This window comes from Balearica regulorum, chromosome 14 (genome assembly GCF_011004875.1).
Source record: "Balearica regulorum gibbericeps isolate bBalReg1 chromosome 14, bBalReg1.pri, whole genome shotgun sequence".
NCBI lineage: Eukaryota > Metazoa > Chordata > Aves > Gruiformes > Gruidae > Balearica > Balearica regulorum.
In genome coordinates this window covers 15,974,631-15,993,836 of record NC_046197.1, presented here as the reverse complement: position 1 = coordinate 15,993,836, position 19,206 = coordinate 15,974,631, and the positions used below count along the sequence as shown (strand labels likewise).

General features: G+C 46.0%; 2 protein-coding genes and 1 long non-coding RNA gene across 6 annotated transcripts in view; 1 reads left to right on the top strand and 2 right to left on the bottom strand.

The window, feature by feature from the left end:
- Positions 1-19,206, top strand: part of LOC142603923 (uncharacterized) — a 41,643-nt gene that overhangs the window by 15,516 nt on the left and 6,921 nt on the right. Inside the window, exon 2 of the long non-coding RNA XR_012837808.1 lies at positions 6,349-6,415. This is a non-coding gene — a long non-coding RNA (uncharacterized LOC142603923). The remainder of the gene's footprint in view (positions 1-6,348; positions 6,416-19,206) is intronic.
- HNRNPH1 (heterogeneous nuclear ribonucleoprotein H1) overlaps positions 3,853-19,206 on the bottom strand; it is a 301,642-nt gene continuing 286,288 nt past the window's right edge. Inside the window, exon 13 of the mRNA XM_075767008.1 lies at positions 3,853-3,868. The gene's annotated coding sequence lies outside the window, so the exon portion shown is untranslated. The remainder of the gene's footprint in view (positions 3,869-19,206) is intronic.
- The window catches only part of ADAMTS2 (ADAM metallopeptidase with thrombospondin type 1 motif 2), a 264,477-nt gene continuing 253,586 nt past the window's right edge, over positions 8,316-19,206 (bottom strand). For all 4 annotated transcript variants that reach the window (XM_075766937.1, XM_075766936.1, XM_075766938.1 and 1 more), the window contains 3 exons: positions 19,012-19,141; positions 17,906-17,995; positions 8,316-13,560 (listed from right to left, as the gene is read on the bottom strand). In XM_075766937.1, the coding sequence (XP_075623052.1) occupies positions 13,097-13,560; positions 17,906-17,995; positions 19,012-19,141 (684 nt within the window). In that variant the 3' untranslated portion in view covers positions 8,316-13,096. The remainder of the gene's footprint in view (positions 13,561-17,905; positions 17,996-19,011; positions 19,142-19,206) is intronic.

Below are 19,206 nucleotides of genomic sequence, written 5' to 3'. Positions count from 1 at the left end.
CATCCACTGTGGAGGCACAGCAGCAGCCGGCCCCGCCGCGGCACTGGCGGCCGTGTCCCTCCCCAGGCTCCCCTCCTCTAACCCCCCTCTCCCCGCTGCCCCCAGCATCGCCCCCGTTTGTGGTTTGTGTTTCGCTGAGCTGGCGCCCGCCAGACCACACAAGTGCATTACGGCAAATTGCTTTGCCGGGAGGAGCGGCCGCGTCCAGCCTTGCGGCTGTCTGGGCAGCAGGGATTTGTCTTTGTTTTCTGGCTTATTAACGTGCTGCAAACTGATTGCAATTCTAGTATAACTCCAGTGTCCCTCTCATCGCCTCTCTTGCAGCATCACGTTGGGTGGGGAGGTGAATAGTTATTTTGCAGCAGAATCTTCCTTCTGCTTTTATTTCCCAATAGTGTCCTCAGAGGGAGCCTCGATAGCTGCTGTCCGTTACCAGGCAATAGCCACGCTGCACAGCATCCCTCTGTGAGCAAGGCCAGAGAGCGTGACTGCAGTTCTGAACCTATACCACCTGTCCTGAGCTGCTGGGAGGGATGGAGAGAAAAGCAGAAATCCTAGATTAAAAATCACTACTTTAGTTTTAATGCAAATATTCGCAGTGTTACCAGCATTCAGGCTGGAATTGGCTTTGACTGCTGATTTGGTCGCCCAAGCCCACGCTCATCATCCAGGTTCTTTATCTCCAGTGGAAAGAAATAAGCTGCTCAAAAGGCTTGTGCATCCCTCAGGATATCGTTCAAAGCAGAGATTATTTGCTTTCTGGAAATAGCCATTGCTTAGCATTTAAATATGGAAGGTGTGCAAGCTTAAGCTGTTTGTCTGGACCTCTGATGCCAAACAGCTGAAGTTAGCTGAAATGACCCTCAACCTTCATGCATTAAGTTTGCTAACAACAATGATCAGCTGGGATCATGCTCTAGTAATGATTTACAGCTTTGCTCCTTCTTGCTTGCAGGCACCATAATTGCCATGAAATGGAAAAAGCCCTCAGGCCCCAGCTAGTCTAAGCCGCTGCAGGGTAAAGCTTGGGAAAGCCATTTCACGAGGAAAAGCACTGAGCTGGGGAAAAAATTCCGTATGTACAGATGCGCATGGATACATTCTCTTTATAAAACTCTTCAAGAGCATTCCCCTCCCCTGGAAAGTCCCTTCTCCTGGCTGGGGGTGTCTCCTTCTCAAAGGCTGCGTGGTTTGATGGAGCGAGTAGAACCGGGGCTGTGCAAGGTGCCAGGCTGGCCGTGGCCACCCCACCTGCGATGGCAGCCGCTCCAAGAGCAGCTGAATTAGGAAAACATCATCTCCAGGGGAATTTCAGGCTCAGGGCTGGGTTATCAGATGTCTAACAAGGCCAAGGCCCCTCCTAAAGCTTTTCCATACCATCAGCCCAGTGTGTGGTTTTGGTGGCATCTGGCCGGAAGCAGCAGCCTCCCCTGGGATGACAGGACAGGGCTGCAGACACATCGTGCCCGGCGCCAAGAAGCTGCCCAAGAGCCTCTAAAGTGATCAGGGTCCTCACCAAATGTGGTTAGGTAAGATGTTTCTTTATGAAACTACACTAAAAATATGGGTTTGCACTAAAAATCCCTTCTATCTATTGAAATTACTTCCTTCCAGGCATCTGGTGTTACAAAAATCACATTTAATCAAATCACTGTTACTGGAATTACTCAGATAACCCCAGTATAAATGATTTGTTCTCTATCATATTTTTAATATTCTTGATGATATGAAGATTAAAATATAAATTTAAAAATACCAGATACAGCTTAAAAGTAGCTATCATTAACCAATTATAATTTACAGCAATGCCTCTCTTTTTTTTGTTACCTCAAAGCAAGCCGGTCGGTTTTCTCTTTCATCTAGTAGTTGCTCAAAAAAATGTTAATTAAAAAAGAAAAGATGCACCTTTGAACGCTTGTTTGTCTCCTTGCAAAACTGCCGTAGGTTTCTTCCAAGCACTTCTGAGGATTTCTCTGCTTAAACCAACCCGGTCTCCTGTACTTATCCTCCCCTGAGAGAGCACGGTGAATCAGCATTCCTGAGTGCACAAAAACCGTAACCAAATGGGATTAATCACAAAAAAAACCCCAAACCCCAGCAACAGCAGTGGTGCCCAAGCTTCTGAGGAAAACATGAGTTATTAGTTCTGCAAGGCTTGGTTGAATGTCTGAGATCTAAATGCTGTAGGGTTATTTTTTGTTTGATTTTTCTCTTTGGTAGATTTTTTTTTATATTTTTGAATGCTTCCAGGTTGGGGGGAAGCCTTGCATTCAAACAGTTCAGCAGTCACACAAGTGTAACAGGCAGCTCTCCTTTGGGCATTTTTTGAAGCTTGCTGATGTTCGGATAAACAAACCAATTAATCTTTGGGAGCTCTAAATGGATACCAAAGTCAATTCCCATTTTGGGTATTCTCAGAAAAAACACTCTTGATGCCAAACGGGGGCTCTGGGACGGTGCCAATGCTGCTGGCAAAAGCCACCGTCAACCCGATGGGGCACCAGCGCTGCCAAGGCTGCTTTGTAACTAACTTTTGCTTTGGAATATTGCAAAGAATATTTCCTAGGGGGATGGGGGGAAATCACCTTATGTTTTCCCAAGTAATCCATCCATCCAGAAAAGGTAAAAGAGGAAACACGCCTCCAGCCCGGTCTGGCAAACCGATACCCCCGCGGGAGCCAGGGACCCGCGTTGACCTGACCGGCTGGCTGAGGTCAGCCCCGGTGGCACCGATATCCCGGCTCAGCGATGGCACGTTGCTGCTCTGCAGCCTGCGGTGACACAGCGGAGCCCTGGGCGTTGGGATGCAGGCATCACTGCCCCGGGCTGCAGTAGCAAAATCCCAGTTGGAAAGAAATCCCAGTTGGAAAGAAATCCCACTTTTCGAGGTTCCACGGCGTGAGGCTGCGCCTGCTGCCAAAACCGGGTCAAAAAGCCCACTAAACTGGAGGTCCATTCCCTTCACTGTCTGACTTCAAGGTCTCCAAAGGGACATTCAGGGTGCCAGTTTCAAGCTTTCCCAGTAACCGCGAGAACTGTAAATTCACTTTGTCATTTTTTTTTTCTTTTTATTAAGCAGTTTTTACCCTACTTGGCGTCTCTCTGCCTCTGCTCATCTCTGCCCTCTCTTCCTCCCAGAGCAGCCGCAGCACCCAAAGGCACCGGCATCGCAAAGGGACGGCCATCAGCCCGCGCACGCGGTCCTGCCGCCCTCCCGCCTGCAGAAACGAGGCTTTGGGGTAAACTGGCAAATATTGTGACTGGTGCATGATTGGAAAATGCTGCCACGTTGCTCCTGTGCTGCAAGACAGCATCTAAAAACGTGTCAGAGAGTGTGAGGAAGGGAGCGGCGTTAATGCCGGGCTTGCTGTAGCGTTAGCACTTGCCAGGGACTGGGTACGAGGTTAGCGTGACCCTGAGCGTCTCCAGCCTCGGTGCAGCAAGCTGCTTCTCTCTTGCGTGTTTGTCATTAAAAGTTCAGGAAAGGAAAATGGTTTGACCCAATTTGTGCCGGATTCCAGATGATCTGTGTTCTCTAATTATATCCCCCAGCCCGTTAACCTCCCGTGCGTTACAGCAAGCAGCCGCTACGGTACGCAGCGAAGATATTCCCATGAAACATTAATGAGCTCGTTTCGTATTAACTAGACGGAGCTGGGTTAGAAATGTCGCACCCACAGCTGTTGCCTTGACTGCAGCTCACGTGGTAACTGGTGGTGGCTACTTGCACAAACATTATGACTGATGCACAGAGATTTTCTGGAAATTACCAGGTATTTCTTGCTCTTTTGGAAGTGAGGACCCGGTTGCTGCGAGGGCTGGGTCGCTGCAGCCCATCGCCATTTAGCCCACGGCTGGTTTGCAGGAGCTGAGCTCTCCGGCCAGCTGGGAGCACAGGTGGAATTCTTTTGGGAGGCTTTGAAAAGGCTCGGAATGATTTAGGCGCTCAGTTTCCTTCGGATTTCAATTAAGCTCGGAAAATGACTCCGAGGAGCCTTCGCTAGGCTGTGCCGGTGTCACGGCTTCGCCCGCCCGGCTCTCGGCGGTGCTGGCAGGGAGCTCGGGGCCGGCGCAGACTGGTTTTAAAGTACTTTGAAGTTTTGGAAAGTGCAAACTGTGGTGGCTGCTTGCTGGCAACTTCTCCTGGGAATCCAGCCCAGGATGTTTATTTGAAATAATAGAAATATTTTTTTATTTATATTATTACTGGGCTGCATAAGGTTACGTTGTATCTTTGTAGGCATGCATTTTTCCATACATCATTTTCGATTACGGAAACGCAGATCTAGGCTCCAACAGAATACCTGACCACCCCACTGAACACTGATGCAGATTTGTCCCTTTTCGGACGTGTCCCACGAGGAGACTGGAAGTCTGAGCTCTGTGGGTCGTGGCAGGGCTCGGTGAGGACGCTGCTGCCGTCACTTCCCAGCTCGCTTCTGCCCGCTGGCCCGTGAAACCCCTGTGCCGCCAGCACCCCGGGGTGCCGAGTCGCTCGCAGCGGCTGCCTGAAGCTGAAACCCGGCGGGATGGCCCAGGGACGCCAGAGGTGGCTGGAAAATCTGAGAAATCTGTACCAAGGGAAGCAGCGAGCCGTGCAAACACCATAACTTTTTACAAGCAACAAGCTGTTTCCTGCTGGTCAGGCCCTGCATAGCTCCTGCATAGCTCCTGTCCAAACCCCCTCTGGCAGTGCTGGCAGGGAAAAGGGGTCTAAACGTGCCATGCTACTGATTCTCATCTCCTCGTGCTAAAAATAAACCCGGCTGGACCACGGTTAGAGTACCAACGCACGGGGCAGAAGAGTGGGTGGCTGCTCAGCCCCCGGGAAAGCCGCGTGTGCTTCCCTCTGCTCTGAAGACCTCAACTGCACAGGAGTCTGGCTTGCATGTTTCAGGTGCTGGGATCTCCATCCTTTAAATATGGAGATTAATTTTATTTTGGAAGCTGGCCCCGTCAGTCCTGCAGACCCCCCAGCACAGCTCACAAAGGACCCACACAATCCAGGGGAACCTGCTGTAAACCACTTTTGTGGCGTGAGAGATTCTTCAATCACAAACAACTGCAGGAACATCCCGGTCACAAACAGAAACAGATCCCTTTTCACCATATAAATGATTTGTTACAAGCTGGTCAGCACTTGGCTGTTAATCCAAGCTTCTGGCTCACCCAAGACAGCTTCATCTTCCCATAGCTGTTGCATTTCTTTAATAAAAGAGCTTTGCCTGATTAAAAAAATTGCTAGACCAGTTAATGTTAACCATCGGTGGAAAACCCTGCTATGTTACTATCCTCTAAACTTTCTGTCATCAGCTGGAGCTGGGCTGTGTTTAGATGCCCAGAGAAATAGCACTCCCTGAAAAATAACTCCTGAACTGTTTTCTGTGATTTGGGTGGCAGGGCTGATCACAGCTCTGGTTCTCCACTGCGGCTGCTCTCTGTGTTTCTTTCCCTCAGGCTTCTCACTTGCTCTTCAGCCCCCAGCTGCTGGTAAGGCATGGACAGCACTATGACAGCATCTTCCAGTCCATCCACGCCGCGGTGGGGACTGAGCTGAGCAGGTTTTACTCTGTCTGGCCCTTCCTGCAACGCCAGGGTGCAAAGAGCTGTTCTCAACCGATCTAGAGGTTTTTCACCCCGTACCAAAGGCCAGCGGCTGTTTCATAACCCTACTTCTTGTGCCGTGCCACCATCTAGTGGTAACTCAACTAGAAACTGCATCAGGAGAAGCAAAGCTGCGTGTGCTGGTCCTCCGTCGCCGGCCTGCCGGGAACCCAAGCTCTGCTCGGGGCAGCACGGATGCAAAGTGCAATTTCATCGTGTCAGGCTGGTGGGAGCACTCTGCTGATGAAGCATAAAAACCAGCAGATTAACTACGATGAGGTTTCTCCCACACGTGTCATCCTGCTCTGCTCCTCGCTGTAATGAGGTTTTAGACGTTCGCTTGCACTTGATGTGGTTCCGTGGCTCCGTCGCTTCGGTCCTGCTCGGCTCTGGAGAGCTGCTAATGAAGGAGGGGTGGTGGGAGGGGTGCAGGGGGAGAGAGCACAGGAGAGCCATGCAAACACAACACATCCACACGCGCACACACGTGCAGCTCCTGTTTCCAGGCATTCAGCCCCAGAAAGGCTCTGCATTGCTTTTTAAGCCCCTAAGAACAAAGCAACCCGTGGGTGGGTGGCTGGAAATCATGCTGTGCCCCCCCGTGCTGTGTGATGAGACAGTCAAATTTGCACTTTGAAGGCGCTACGTTCTGCCTGGTGTAATTGAGAATAACCTGAATAACTGCTTTCCTGGCCTGGAATTGCTCCTTGAACTGCCTTTTTGTTTTGTTTTGTTTTGTTTCAGAGACTGCCCAGCAGAGCCAGCCGTGGGATTCCCCGACTCTGTTTGCCCATTTCTGCACCACCAAGCTGTAAGTCCTTCTTCCAAGACATGAATATTTGCTCAGGGAGGCTCTAGTTTACCACTACAGGCTCCTTGCTCTGCCCAAGTTACCTCTCACTGGTGTTAGTGGGATTGCAAGTGGATTTGGAGGATCTGTGCTGGGAAACTTGCTTTTGTGAGGTGCACGCAGCCAGGTATTGCTTTGTGCTCAGTATTTGGTGTTTGTGGATGCTGCGGGAGCAGGATACTGTATGGACATCATCTGTGTGAACAAGATAGGCCATTCCTCCCTGCAGCTTCTCTCTTTTAGGATAATGTTTCCTTTCCTTCCACTGCCAGAGACCTTCTGCTTGAAGGCACACGCTGCATCGAGGTGGGTAAACGAATCCCAGCTAGCGATGCTCTCAGTGGTGTTCAACCCGCTGTGACCCTGCACTCCCTGCAGCACCAGGCTTCCTGAAGGATGTTGTTATCATCTGCAACGAGACCCGAGCTGGGCCGCTCAGTGTTGGGGGCATGAGCATAACACCTTCAACTGGATGATGCTCCCAGAGCAAACCCTCACGGTGCCGTTCCCAAAGCAAGGCTTCCCAGGCTCATCCAGCCCCACGGCAGGTACCTGCTTCCATCTTCAAAGATGCTTGGACAAAGAGGTGTTAAGCTGCCATGGGCTTTCCGAAGCAGTGACAGTGCCCCAGCAGGGCCCAGGGGACACCCACAATATTTCCCCTTAGAGATGAGGTAGATTTTTAAGTTAAAAAAATTCTGTCGCTTCCCTTTGTGTTTGGCATGGAGCCCACGGCCGGGCAATGATGCTCAGGAGCTCTGGCTCCTGGAGGGGGCAGAGCCGCCCCCACGGGGCCGTGTGTACGTGTGTGTATGTGCGTACATGTGTGTACGTCTGCCCGAGCTCCCACAGGGCACCAGGAGTTGCCCAAGTCTGAAGAATAGATGCAAAGGGGCTAAAAAGCTGATGTAGGCCAGGAGAGGAAGAGATGGCCTCCTCTAATTGTCATCTATAGGCATTTCAGATGTAGCAAGGAAGACCGGGTGGGAAAAGGGATGTTGGATGTGTTTGACCCCCACCATGGGTGTTTCTCATGTCTGAGGTATGGACGTGAGACCCTTTCCCATGGCCACTCTAAAAAATCTCAGAATCTTTAGACTGGGAAAGCAAAAGCCAATATAACCCTTGTCCCAGCTGTAAATTAGATACTCTGTGAATTGTCACAGTAAATGAAACCCAGGTTTTGGCTGGGCTGCTGTTTTTTCAGTGCATTTAAGTAAGTAAATGTCTTTTCTGTATTGAAAATGCTGAGGTGGTTCATTACATGATTAAAGAATATGTTGGACTTGAATGCACTGCGTGGTGCTAACTGAATAATCAAGGCAAGCGGGGATCTTTCAAATCCTCAAGCAGCAAGCTTCAATGACACGGGAGAGATGCAATTATGCTTTAAAAGGAACCTGGCTATGAGCATGCAGGATATGGCAGGAAACTTTATGCAAAAGAATTTCATGGAAAGGAGCAATTATTTTATCAATAGGACATGTGAAGTGAAATTTGCTCATCAGTCCTGATTTGAAGCCCAAATAACTGAGGCTCTTAAGGAGATGATACCCGGACCAGGATGGATTTCAGCCAACTGTAAGGGCTGAGAGCCTCGAGCGGGTTTAAGTGAGTTTGATTGATTTCTGTGCAGTTATCAACTGAGGTTTCAGTCCAGTGACTTCATGATATTTGGCCTTGGATAATGGATGTTGTAACAAGGATGTACGATTTTGGTGGCAAGTGTACCCCAGTCCCACTTCATCAAGGTAAAGTTTCAGAAATTGAATTGGTTTGGAGTCTGAAGACGCTGGGTCTTCCTCCCCCAGCATCTCTGCATCATGTTACTTCAATGAAAAAAGCACAGGGAAAAGTCAAACACTTTGCAAAAGAACACAGACATTTGAATTTAATAAATTATAAAATTAAAGATTCTAATTTGTATATACATTTTTAATATACAAGAAATGGCTATTTCTTGCAATTTCTGTTAAGGCATATGTAAGTGAATGGAAGTTGCATATAGATATTCAGATGATCATAGCTAATATTGTGCATTGTAGGTGAGTAAATAAGATATTAAATGCATTACGTAATAAAATAAAACATAAAACCCTTTGAGTACTGGTAAAGCACCATTTCTAGAATTCTCAAAATATCTGAAAGCATTCTATGGAGATGTTGTGAGACTCTAAATATTGAATGGATATATGAATATAAAAAGTGATGCATTCATAACAGATTACAAAATTTTTTAAAGGAATGTTGATGAAAAAAATGGCAATAGATTGGAGCCAAAGGAACCAGAACTGGTTTGGGATCTTGGTTTTTGTTTTTTTTTTTTTCATGAGAGGCTGTCACTTGGATTTTAAGTTTAGACCAAGAGAAAAATGACAATTCAGAAAGCTGTGTACTTGCATGGTTAGGTCACAAAATGCACTGCTGAACGGGAGCACATTGCTGAGCTCGCAGATCTCTGAGATGGTCTCTGCAGGAATATACTTACTTATAAATCTGCTTTAGTTTCTGGGGATTAGGTTACATTAAAATGCCATTCCCTGCTCATCATGTCTCGAAATGCAGTACCTGGGCAACAACAAAACGGTTACAGAAGACACACTATGATGATGCTCTTGCCCAATTACAGCATTGTAGAAAAGAGGAAACCATTGTCCTAGTTCAACCAACACAAAAATGACCCAAGTTTCCACTGGAATCCTGACATGCAATGAAGATCAGCTGAGAGCAAAACCCTACTTATTGACTTCAGCTGCTTTTTCTTTATGAATAGAGCTCTGCTTTGTGTTTTCCAGTAGAAGTGAGGTACATGTTCTTAGGAAATGACCATCAGGGGGAACTGCTGAAAAAACCACCTTCTGAAAAACTCATGCCAGCTGGAAAAGAAGGCATCTTTCCTGGTCTGAAAAGACTTTTTTCTGCCCCTCATACAGCAAGACTGTAAAAAGAAGGCAGCTGGTGGCTCTGCTCCATAAGGAGATTGATCAGTCTGTGTCCATCAGCATCTCACTGTCTTGAGCAATCTAGGCTGAAGCTAATCCTTCAAATATAATTTCAGCATTCTCCAAATAACAGCTAGAGAAATCTTCAGTAGAATTAAAACCAGTGAGAAATAAATCAAATTAAATCTCCCAAAAGGTGAGACTGAGAAGGGAGCAAGCCCTTCCCAAAGGCAGATGCTGCTAGGCATTGCATCAGGTCCCTCATGAACACCAGACCTAGTGTAGCACCACACCTCTTCTGGAGGCTGCTCCGGCTCCAAGATGCAGCAGAAATTTCCACCTTACCTGGAAAAATGCTTTTGGTCTTTTTTTGATTGTGAACTGACTTACTCTGGAGAAAGAACAAAGCAGTCAAGCTTCTGAACTTTGAACCAGCGTTGGCAGTTCAGCCAGGGTGTCCATGCTGCGTGTGAGCGAACCCTTGCCAATCGACCTTGCCCAGGCTGGAGCAGTCCTGGCTGCAGGGAGACACAGCTGGAAACGCTCAGCACGGAACCGCCGAGACCTTTTTAAACGTCGGGCCTCCGCACTGGACCGGGCCTTTCCTCGTGCTGCTTGCAGAAAGGTCACTTGAAGTTGCACCAAATCGACTCCTGCCCCACTTGCTATTGGGACACAACTTAGAAGCCCTTTGGACCAAAGAGGCTATTTGTAAGACAGCATTTGAGCTGCAGCACTTCCTCCTGTGGCATTTCTTCACACTGCCTGGTTGACTAAACCTATTCCTGATGCTAAGGAAGAACTGAAGCTATTAGACGGGTTATCTCAGGCTTCTGGAGGTCAGAGAAATCAGTCTCCACAAAGTCCCACGGAGTAAAACTGGTACTAACCAGGCAGCAAACTTCTACCTCCCCACCTGCGTAATGTCCAGCCCCAACCCCTCTCTGCCCTCGGGTTTGTGAGGGTTTTTCCTAAGTTCATCATATGCTTGGATGTGATTCTAGGCTATGAAAAAGCTGGGGATTGTGGTTTATTTTTATTGTCCACAGAGCTAAAAGCAGGATAATAACTTGAAGGGGAAAAGATGAGTTTCACACTGACCACATCTGTGGAAAGGAAATGTGGAAGGGAAGAAATACTCACTGTGTCTACAGGCTGGGAGCCCAGCTACAGCTTGTGTCTCCCATGGCACACCAGCTGGGATGATGTCAATTTAGACACGTCCTCCTTGCTTATAAATAGCATGGTGGGGGTTTTTTCCCTTCAGTACTCATTACTACATTGCTCTGTTTTGCACAGATGTGACCCGACCCCAGGCTGTTAATAAAACTTGTCCTCTCCGTAGGCAGCCACAAATCCCATGGCACAGGGCTCCTGGGGCCAGTGCCGGGCTTGCCCGTGCATCGTGGCTCTGTAACGGCAGGCAGGCCACGAGCGGGGCCGGGGTGAGCAAAGGCGACCATGTGGGCAACTGAAAATAAGTCACCTTCGACTGCAGGAAAATGCTCCGCGTGTCGTGAGTTAAAGCGTGAAGTGAGACTGCTGCCCCTGCCCCGCCGCTGCTCGGTGCTGCCAAACTGCGGAGCTTTAGTTCTGCTTTTCAAAACCAGAACAGATGACTGCGTTGCTTGCGCTGGCTGCTGCTTTCACATCTGCAGCCACGTCTGTTTGGCCCAGATGTTCCCCAGTGCTCTGGACTTTTACCAGGTTCGTTATGCTTCCCGGTCTTCATGGTCTTCAGTGTAACTCCCACCCCTCTACCAGCTGAGCTGCTCCTAAACACTCACTCCAGTGTATCACCCTGGTCCTCTGTACGAAGGGACGCTTGATGCCATCACACCAGCTGAAAACATTCTGCTTTGGCTAGTCTCTCTGTAAAGTATTTTTCTTAAATCAGCTCTTGTCCTTCAACGACTTCTGGCCACAGTTCAGGCCAGAACAGTTCAACATCTGAGTGTCGCAAAGACTGCTGTTCCTGCCGGCTCTCGCCGCCTTCCCAGCAGGACTGGCTTGTTCTGAAGAGCAGACTGGGCAGCTCATGGTGGTTGCGGGCAGAAGGCAAGGTCGCAGGAAGCCACATGTGGTTCACCTTGCAATACTCCTGAAGCTCTTTACCAGCCGCTGGGCCACAGAAGAGCTTACACGTTGCTGGAAACTCAGCACATTTCCAATAATTCTGTGACTATATACAGGCTTATTACTGGCTCTGCTTCAAACTAAGACCAGCTCAGGCTGGAGGATGAGATCTTACTCTCAGACTGGAAAATATGAACTAGGAGCCATCAGACCTACCTAGTGGTACAAGGAGGATTTCAGGGAAGCCCTGGGCTCTGCAGGAGGTTTACCAGCAAAGAGGAAACAAATGGAAGAGTCCAAGCCAGAACACAGGAGAAAAACTGCTCAGATGCCACCCATGGCAGGAACCAGTCCACGCTTGTGGATTCTGCGGTGTTAGAGCCAGGCTGAATTCATCTTCTGATCTCCAACGAGGAATTCAAAATGACCTATGAAAACCATGATGACCCTGAGGGGAAAATGAGTACTCAAAGGGTTGTCAGGTTACACATCTTAAAGTTTCTAGCAGACCTGGTACTGTGAGTGTGTGTGTGTGTGTGTGGATGTACGTGTGTATGTCAGGGCACAGCAAACAGTTGTTCACTTCTGCACCAATAAAGCTGTCCTAAGGAAAGGAAGGTAATACAAAATTATTTCCTCCAAAATAACCTCATGCTATGGGAGGAAAAAAAAATGTTTTCTTAACAAAGCACCAAAGAAAAGGCAACAAGAATCCAGTCATCTTTAAGTTAAACAGCATGTGGGTAGAAAACAAATCAGACCAATAAAAAAAGCACCAACCAACAAAGATCACTGAGGCTGTTGCATTACAGGAACTTAAAGGCTATCAAAAATATGGATAATTGTAAACAGAAGGATCAGGATGTTGTCAGTCCAAGTTTGCTGGATCTACCCTACTAAATGTCTTGCATGTATTCAAAAGTTTAGGAGAATTCTTTGAAATTTTTTATGGAAATATGTAAACTACTGTTTGCCAGTTTTTAATTTACACATAAATATATGGCTACAGAATTTTCTATATATTTTCTTACACAGTCTCGGTTAAGAAAGATGTTTAAGCACATGCCTAGCTGTAACCACACGAGCAGCTCTACCAAAGTCAGCTAAACTTAGTCTGGCATGTCCTTAAGCACCTTCCTGAACCAGGGGCTGAGTTAGTGCCCGGTTTATGCAATGCACAGAAGCATCACAGGATTGCTGACCACCTGCTTGTCAGTCTTAAAGGGATTTAGTATGTCTTGGGACTGTTTTCCTCCATCCTAAGTGTAACTCCCATTACTATTCCCAAGCAGTTTTACACTGGCATAGAAGACTTAAAAGAGCCCATAGACAAGAAACCTGCTAACCTGGCCTAGGTAGTACGGTTTGTTTGGATTCAGTGAGACGCTGTAACGATATTGCACTAATACTCTACCGTACCCTGTAGACCTAGCCATCAAAGTGTTCAGATTAGCACTTATGAAACAATCTGTCATTTCCATTTATAGTAGGCGTTAGAATTTGGCATCTCTGCCATAGCACCGCTTTGATTTTTCCCCATTTTTAGTCTCTACAACATGGGCAATACTATGCTGTTGGTAACATCTCTATAAGAGAAAAATGTTGTTTGTGCCGTATTTCCATTTTAGTTTATTTTCCTAAGAGTCTCTTTCTTCCTTTTCTCAGCAATCAGCTCCTGAATTCTTTGATTCCTTGTCCTTTCGTAAGGTATCCTCCTCCGTGTAATGATGTTGTGCTGTGACACTTCGTTATCCAACCCATCGATTTTATAGGGAACATCCACCGCGTTGATTTCTGGGTGCTCCTCAGTTGCATTGGAAGGAGATGCACGCGTTTTGGAAACAAGAGGAGGGCTGGTGGCAGACTGTGTGGTGGACACTCCTGTGGGAGGGCTGAGGGTGGTCAGGAGCTCCTCCTCAATGACATTATTCTTATTTATGTTAGAATCAGTTACATTGCCGTCCTCTGTTATATTGCTGTACATATTACAGGACTTGCAACACAGCTTATTGTAACCGGGAATCGAGCAGTAACGAGAGAGAACCTCCATGCGACAAAACATTGACTTGTCTCCTTGACAATGATCTTCTGAAAGAGAAAAAGGGAACAGATAAATAAAGAGCATCTTCACATTAATCAGAAAAAGAAACACAGCTGAAGCTTTGGCAGTGGGCAGAGGGTTTGGTATTTAAAGTGGGATGGGAAACTGGCAAATGAGCCTTCTACAAGCAGAAGCAGGCTTAATATTAAACCTGAACCTCAACTCACTTCAAGGGATGCAAAAGCTGCTCTGAACTCTTCGTGCCAGCCCCATCCATGCTGTAGACCATAACACTGATTTTTGGTTTCACATTCTGCAAGCGCTACCCTGAAGACCGTGCAGCCATGCTGATGTGCGTTCCCGCCTGGGCTGAATGTTCCAAACACACCAATAGTGCTGTGTTGTGCTAATGCTACGTTAAACCCCGGAAGGTCATCAAGGTTTACACTGAGAAATCTTCCCCCCCCTTCACTCCTTTTAACGCTTTTCTGCAATCTAACAGGGACTAACCACAGTCAGGGGGAATTTATATTTATCTATATCTGGACCGTCTCAAGAAAGTCAAGTCTTGTTTCTATGCATACCGTGTAACTCTCAGAATTAATCCATCTCCCATTGGAGTGGTTTTTTTTCGCTAGGTACCTCTGTTCTGAAAACAGCAGCATTGCCTGAGCATGTCCCTTGCTCGAGAGAAAAGTGGTGCATTTAGCATAAGACTTTTCTCCTCCTCCTAGAAGGGAGCTGATATTTTCAGAACAACAAACTCCAGTGGGGATGGAGCCAAGTGAGTCCATTAATGACTGGCAGACCCAGTAACAAGTCCTGATTTTTGTGTCACTGATTGGAAAACTGTAATAAAAGAGACAGAACGATAATTGATAGGTTTTAAGCTGTTGATAGCTGTTATGACAATCTGCACTAGGATACAGGTGTTACGGCAGATCCTGATCTTGCTGAAATACAGGTGGCAAAATGTAGGCTAAGGCGTTAAAGGGGCACTGCTCAAACTATTTTACTGTCTGAGAAACACTAACAGACTGCTCAGAGATTACTCAAGCCCTTGTGATTTCTGCTCAGAGGAGGCAGAGGACCATACGACTTGGCAGCAGATGGATGGTGAGGGGTTAGCAGGCTCCTTGGAGAGAAAGCTACCTGTCCTCCGTCCTACATACATGCTCTACAGCTCCTGTGCCTCCGGGCTGAAGTGATGGAGCCAGGAACTACCCGGAACTGCAGTGAAGGAAAAATCCCAACATGCAGCCCATGCTGAAAGAAAGAAGAGTCAGAGGCCTTGCAGGAGAGGAGAGGGTTGAGGAGAAAGGCAGACTGACCTACGCTTGGCATAAGCAGTAACAAAATATTTTCTCTGTGACCAGAGTGCTGAGACAGAGATGAAATCACTTCTGCCACTCTCCCTGCTCTTACTACATCTCCACCTACTCTTACAGTAAAGGATGAGTAACTCCAATTACTCGCCTTTATTTAGAGCGTACCCGAGGGCAGACAGCGTGCTCAAGTCAGCGTGTAACTGGCGCTCGTATTTCACCACCCTGTACGAACACTGACTTACCCTGTCAGCAACCTTACAGCAAAGTAGAGAACCAGAGCAGATTCAGAGATACCAAGTGAACTCAGAAAGCGTAGGTGTCGCCTCTTCACTCATCCTCAGTTAACAAAATAGGGCATTATAGGTGTTTAATTGGCAAACATAGCAGTCTAAAATAAACTAATAACTGTTGCTGCTGCCTTAAAGAGCTAGAGCTGGCTGAGGAAGGTGGAAACACCTTCCTTGCGGTGTACTTATGCCCCCATCGTTGCATTTGTTGCAGAAAAGCAAAATTCTGGTTCCTATTTTCAACTGTGTCAGTTCATTTCCATATTTTTCAAATGCTAAACTGAGACGCTGCTGGAAACAAAGAACAACTCCTTCCCTAGAAACCTAAGAATAGTACCTTGGGTTTGGAGACATTTCAAACCAGTCTAAGAGCTGGAACTGTTCATATCTGCATGCACGACTCTATACAAAGAGCTGCATGTGCCTATACAGCTTTATATATTTTTTACATCCCACGTAGAGTCCCCTTTGGACATTTTGCCCTGTGTTGCATGACCTCAATGCAAGCTTCTCGAAATGGCTTGCAAAATAAAAGCCAACATATAGATGTAGCTTCAACACGGCAGATCTGTTCTTGGCTACAAGAACAAGAATCACTACAAGCACCTTTAGAAAAATGCCTTTTTTTCCTATCAAAAATATGTAATGTCGAGCTTAAAAATACATGAAAATAAAAGTGCATTATGTAATATATTTAGTGACATCTGATAAGCTATATAAATAAACTCTGTAACTTATGAATGTCAGAATGAATTTTTTATCCTCTATCCAAACCAAAATATCCAGATTTGCTGAACTTTTATTTATTTTTACTTGCAGTATGCATGACAGACTGGAAGTATATCTTCAAAACATCAGTAAGAAAAAAATAAATCAGTTTCACAGTCACTTTGGTACACATTAGTCTCATAAAAAAATATTGAAAAGCAAACTGAATTGGCACATCTTTAATATTATGTTAAATACATACAAAACACTAATAAAATATCCCTGATAAACCAAAGTGCATATAGACATAGTGCACAATGCCCAGATACCTTATTGCACCATTCTCTATAGCCACCCATCTCTTGAAACATCACTAAACATCGTCTATTTAAAGGTAACAGTCATGAATATATTTATACAGTTAAACACCAATTATTTTACATAACAGTATTCAGTGCCAGATACGTGTCTTTGCTTTTTCACCTTGTCATGTAAATTGTTAACATGTTTCAGGAAATTATCATATTAACAGCAAAATTTAAATATGTGATCACATGATAATGACAAGTTTGAAGTGCTACACTGTTGAAGACCCAAAGATTCAAAAATGCCACTTTTCCAAAGAATATGATCAATGCAATAAGGTAGTAATTTGCTCCAAGACTGCGGTTTTAAAGTTGATACACTTCTACTATTGGTACTGACTGTCACAAACAGGTTTATGACTTTTGAATTCCAAATCTTCAACACAAACACGGAAGGTGAAGCAAGAATGCCAGTTAATTTTCAGTAAGTCAGGTCACAATCCTGTCTTGATGAAGATATGGATATGCACTGTGCAAATTAACCTCGGATTAAATTTACTGCCTTCTAATAGTTATCATTCAAGTAAAAACACTCCTTATGAAGATTAACTCAAGGTACCAGTGTACTGTTTATAGTTAAAGCTGGATCTGGTAAATCAATGCCATTTACATTTCAACATTAAGGCATTTTTCTAAAATTCTTCTTCTAAGCAAAAAAAAGCAATAAAAATTGAGGTAATTCTGTAGTAGTTCACACTGTTATGTTTGCCAGTTGACACATCTATAGAGCATACACACACACGCACACGTACAACCGTACCAGTCAAGTCAGACATGCACATGGTGAAAAAAGACCAAAGATGTAATGAGTATAAACAGCTCCGTGCTGAGCAGCTGGAGACATCGTAGTCGATGAAAACATCATATTGCCTCCGCCAGGTTAAGAAAAACACCACCACGCAACCTTCAACATGGCCCATGCCTGTTCTGCTTCGGGTTTGTTTCTAAAGTGAAAATACGCAAAGCTGGCAAAAACTGTGCGATGGGAAAAATGAATGCAGCTTTTCTCAGGGAAAAATACTTCAATCCACCACCAGGAGTTTGGTGAGAGCGGACGGCATCGTAGCAGCACGGAAAGTACCGACAGAAACTGAGCTTCTGCTTCCCGGTGAGCCCTCCGCGGGTTCCAAAAGCAAATGTGAGGGTCAGGAATAAAACATAAGCAGCAAGGGTGAATAAAGCAATGGCACCGCAAGGGAAAATGGAATGAAAAAATTCTTTCACTCATCAGACTACCCTGTCAGCGAACTGAAACTAGAGAGTTATGAGATTTAGGGTTTCTAGATAAAGGAGAACTTTAGCACTACAAGGTGTCATTATTGTGATGTGATCACATTCACAATAAGTCCTCAGTTTTGCTATCAAACTGAACATCATGAACCATTAAGAGCCTTTTTTCACCATCACCAAGCAACAAGCAAACCGATCCCAGCTCCCTTTCAGAGGACTGCAACATACTGTGGAGATCCAACTTCACACATCCAACACTTCAAGACCTCCACCACTTGTGCTACGCAAGCTCCAGAGAAGAAAGACACCGAGCACCAAGTGCCTGGTGTGAAAAAAAGATTCAGCCCAAGATTTAAACTTGGCAGAGTCAAGGGAACTTTCCGCATAGAGAGAAGAAGAGAGCAAAAGGCAAAGTCCACATTCGATGTGGCATGCATTTAAGGGCAAAGGCAGAGTTATAAATGGGTCTTTTACTTGAAGAGATTTTCTGGATGGGATAGTCTGGATCAGGTCTTGACAGCCATTGTATCATGTAGGTTTTCTTTGAAGGATCAGAAACATTTCCTTGAATAAAGGAGAAAAAAAAAAAGATGTAACACAAGATATATTAGTATTAAGCAGCTGACCTGTCGTTAGTGGATGAGCTAAGAGACTGAGTGGGCTCCGATGGTGAAGGAGCCCAAGGAAGGATTGCGACCAGGCTGTGTAGCGTTGGGCAGAGGGTGCTGTTTTGCCAGTTTGCTACAACTTGTGCCCAGCACTTGACAGCCAAACTGAAGACAGCCTGAAGGCCAATTTTCCAGCAGTACTCTCACAGCAGCAGTCCTACAATACATCCAGTCTCGTTTAGTTACACTGTCTTTTTTAAATTGTTGTATTGGAGACCGTAATTGACAGCTGGTTCTAATTAATTAGGAATCAAAAGTTACCCTGAGAAATACATCAGGAATAAAAGAAAAATATGAATTACTTAATAATAGGAATACGTGAAATGATCTCGCAAGTATCATTTCCAAACAGCTGAAAAGCTAACAATGATAAAGGCATTACTGTCCTGGATTCGGTAGAAACAAATTTATTATAGCTTAAAACAACTAAGTTAGATAAGCCCTGAAGACTACTTGCTCTTGACAATGGAAACGAAGCCTGGGATTGTCAGTGGAGGTGGAGAAAGCAAAGAGACATCTTTATAGACGATGCCTTCAATTAGCCACAACCCACCAGCCTCTTGCCAAGCCCAGCACGTCTCGGGGGCGCAGGGCTGGATTCAGGCAACGTTTCTCACCCAGGGGAGCTGTCATCTGCTGGCTGGTTCCAGCCACCACCGCTGTGCTGAGGTCTGCCCCAGCCTCTCATGCCATCCTGGGGCAAGCAGTGAGAACAACCACGTGCCCAAGGCGGCCAGCGGCCACACAACAGCTCTGCATTTGGAAAGTCTGCTCAAAACCAGGGCTATGGAGAACTGCCAGCCCAGGTAGACATAGCACACAAGTACAAATTCGATGAAGGCATTTCAAATAAATGCAATCAATGTAATTTTTTTCAGCAAGTAATATACGCTAGAGAAGACAAGCACTTACTTGGACACGGAGGTAGTCTGCAAACCCTTACAGTCTCTGGTTTATTTTCCTTACAGAGGCCAATAGCATTGTCCCTGGTCCGGCACAGGACCGGGCGATCCTGTGTGCCGTTGCCGCAGCTGACAGAGCACTGAAAGGAGATGCACCAGTTAAACCCCCAGTCACCCTTTGGAAACAACAGATTAGAAATTATTT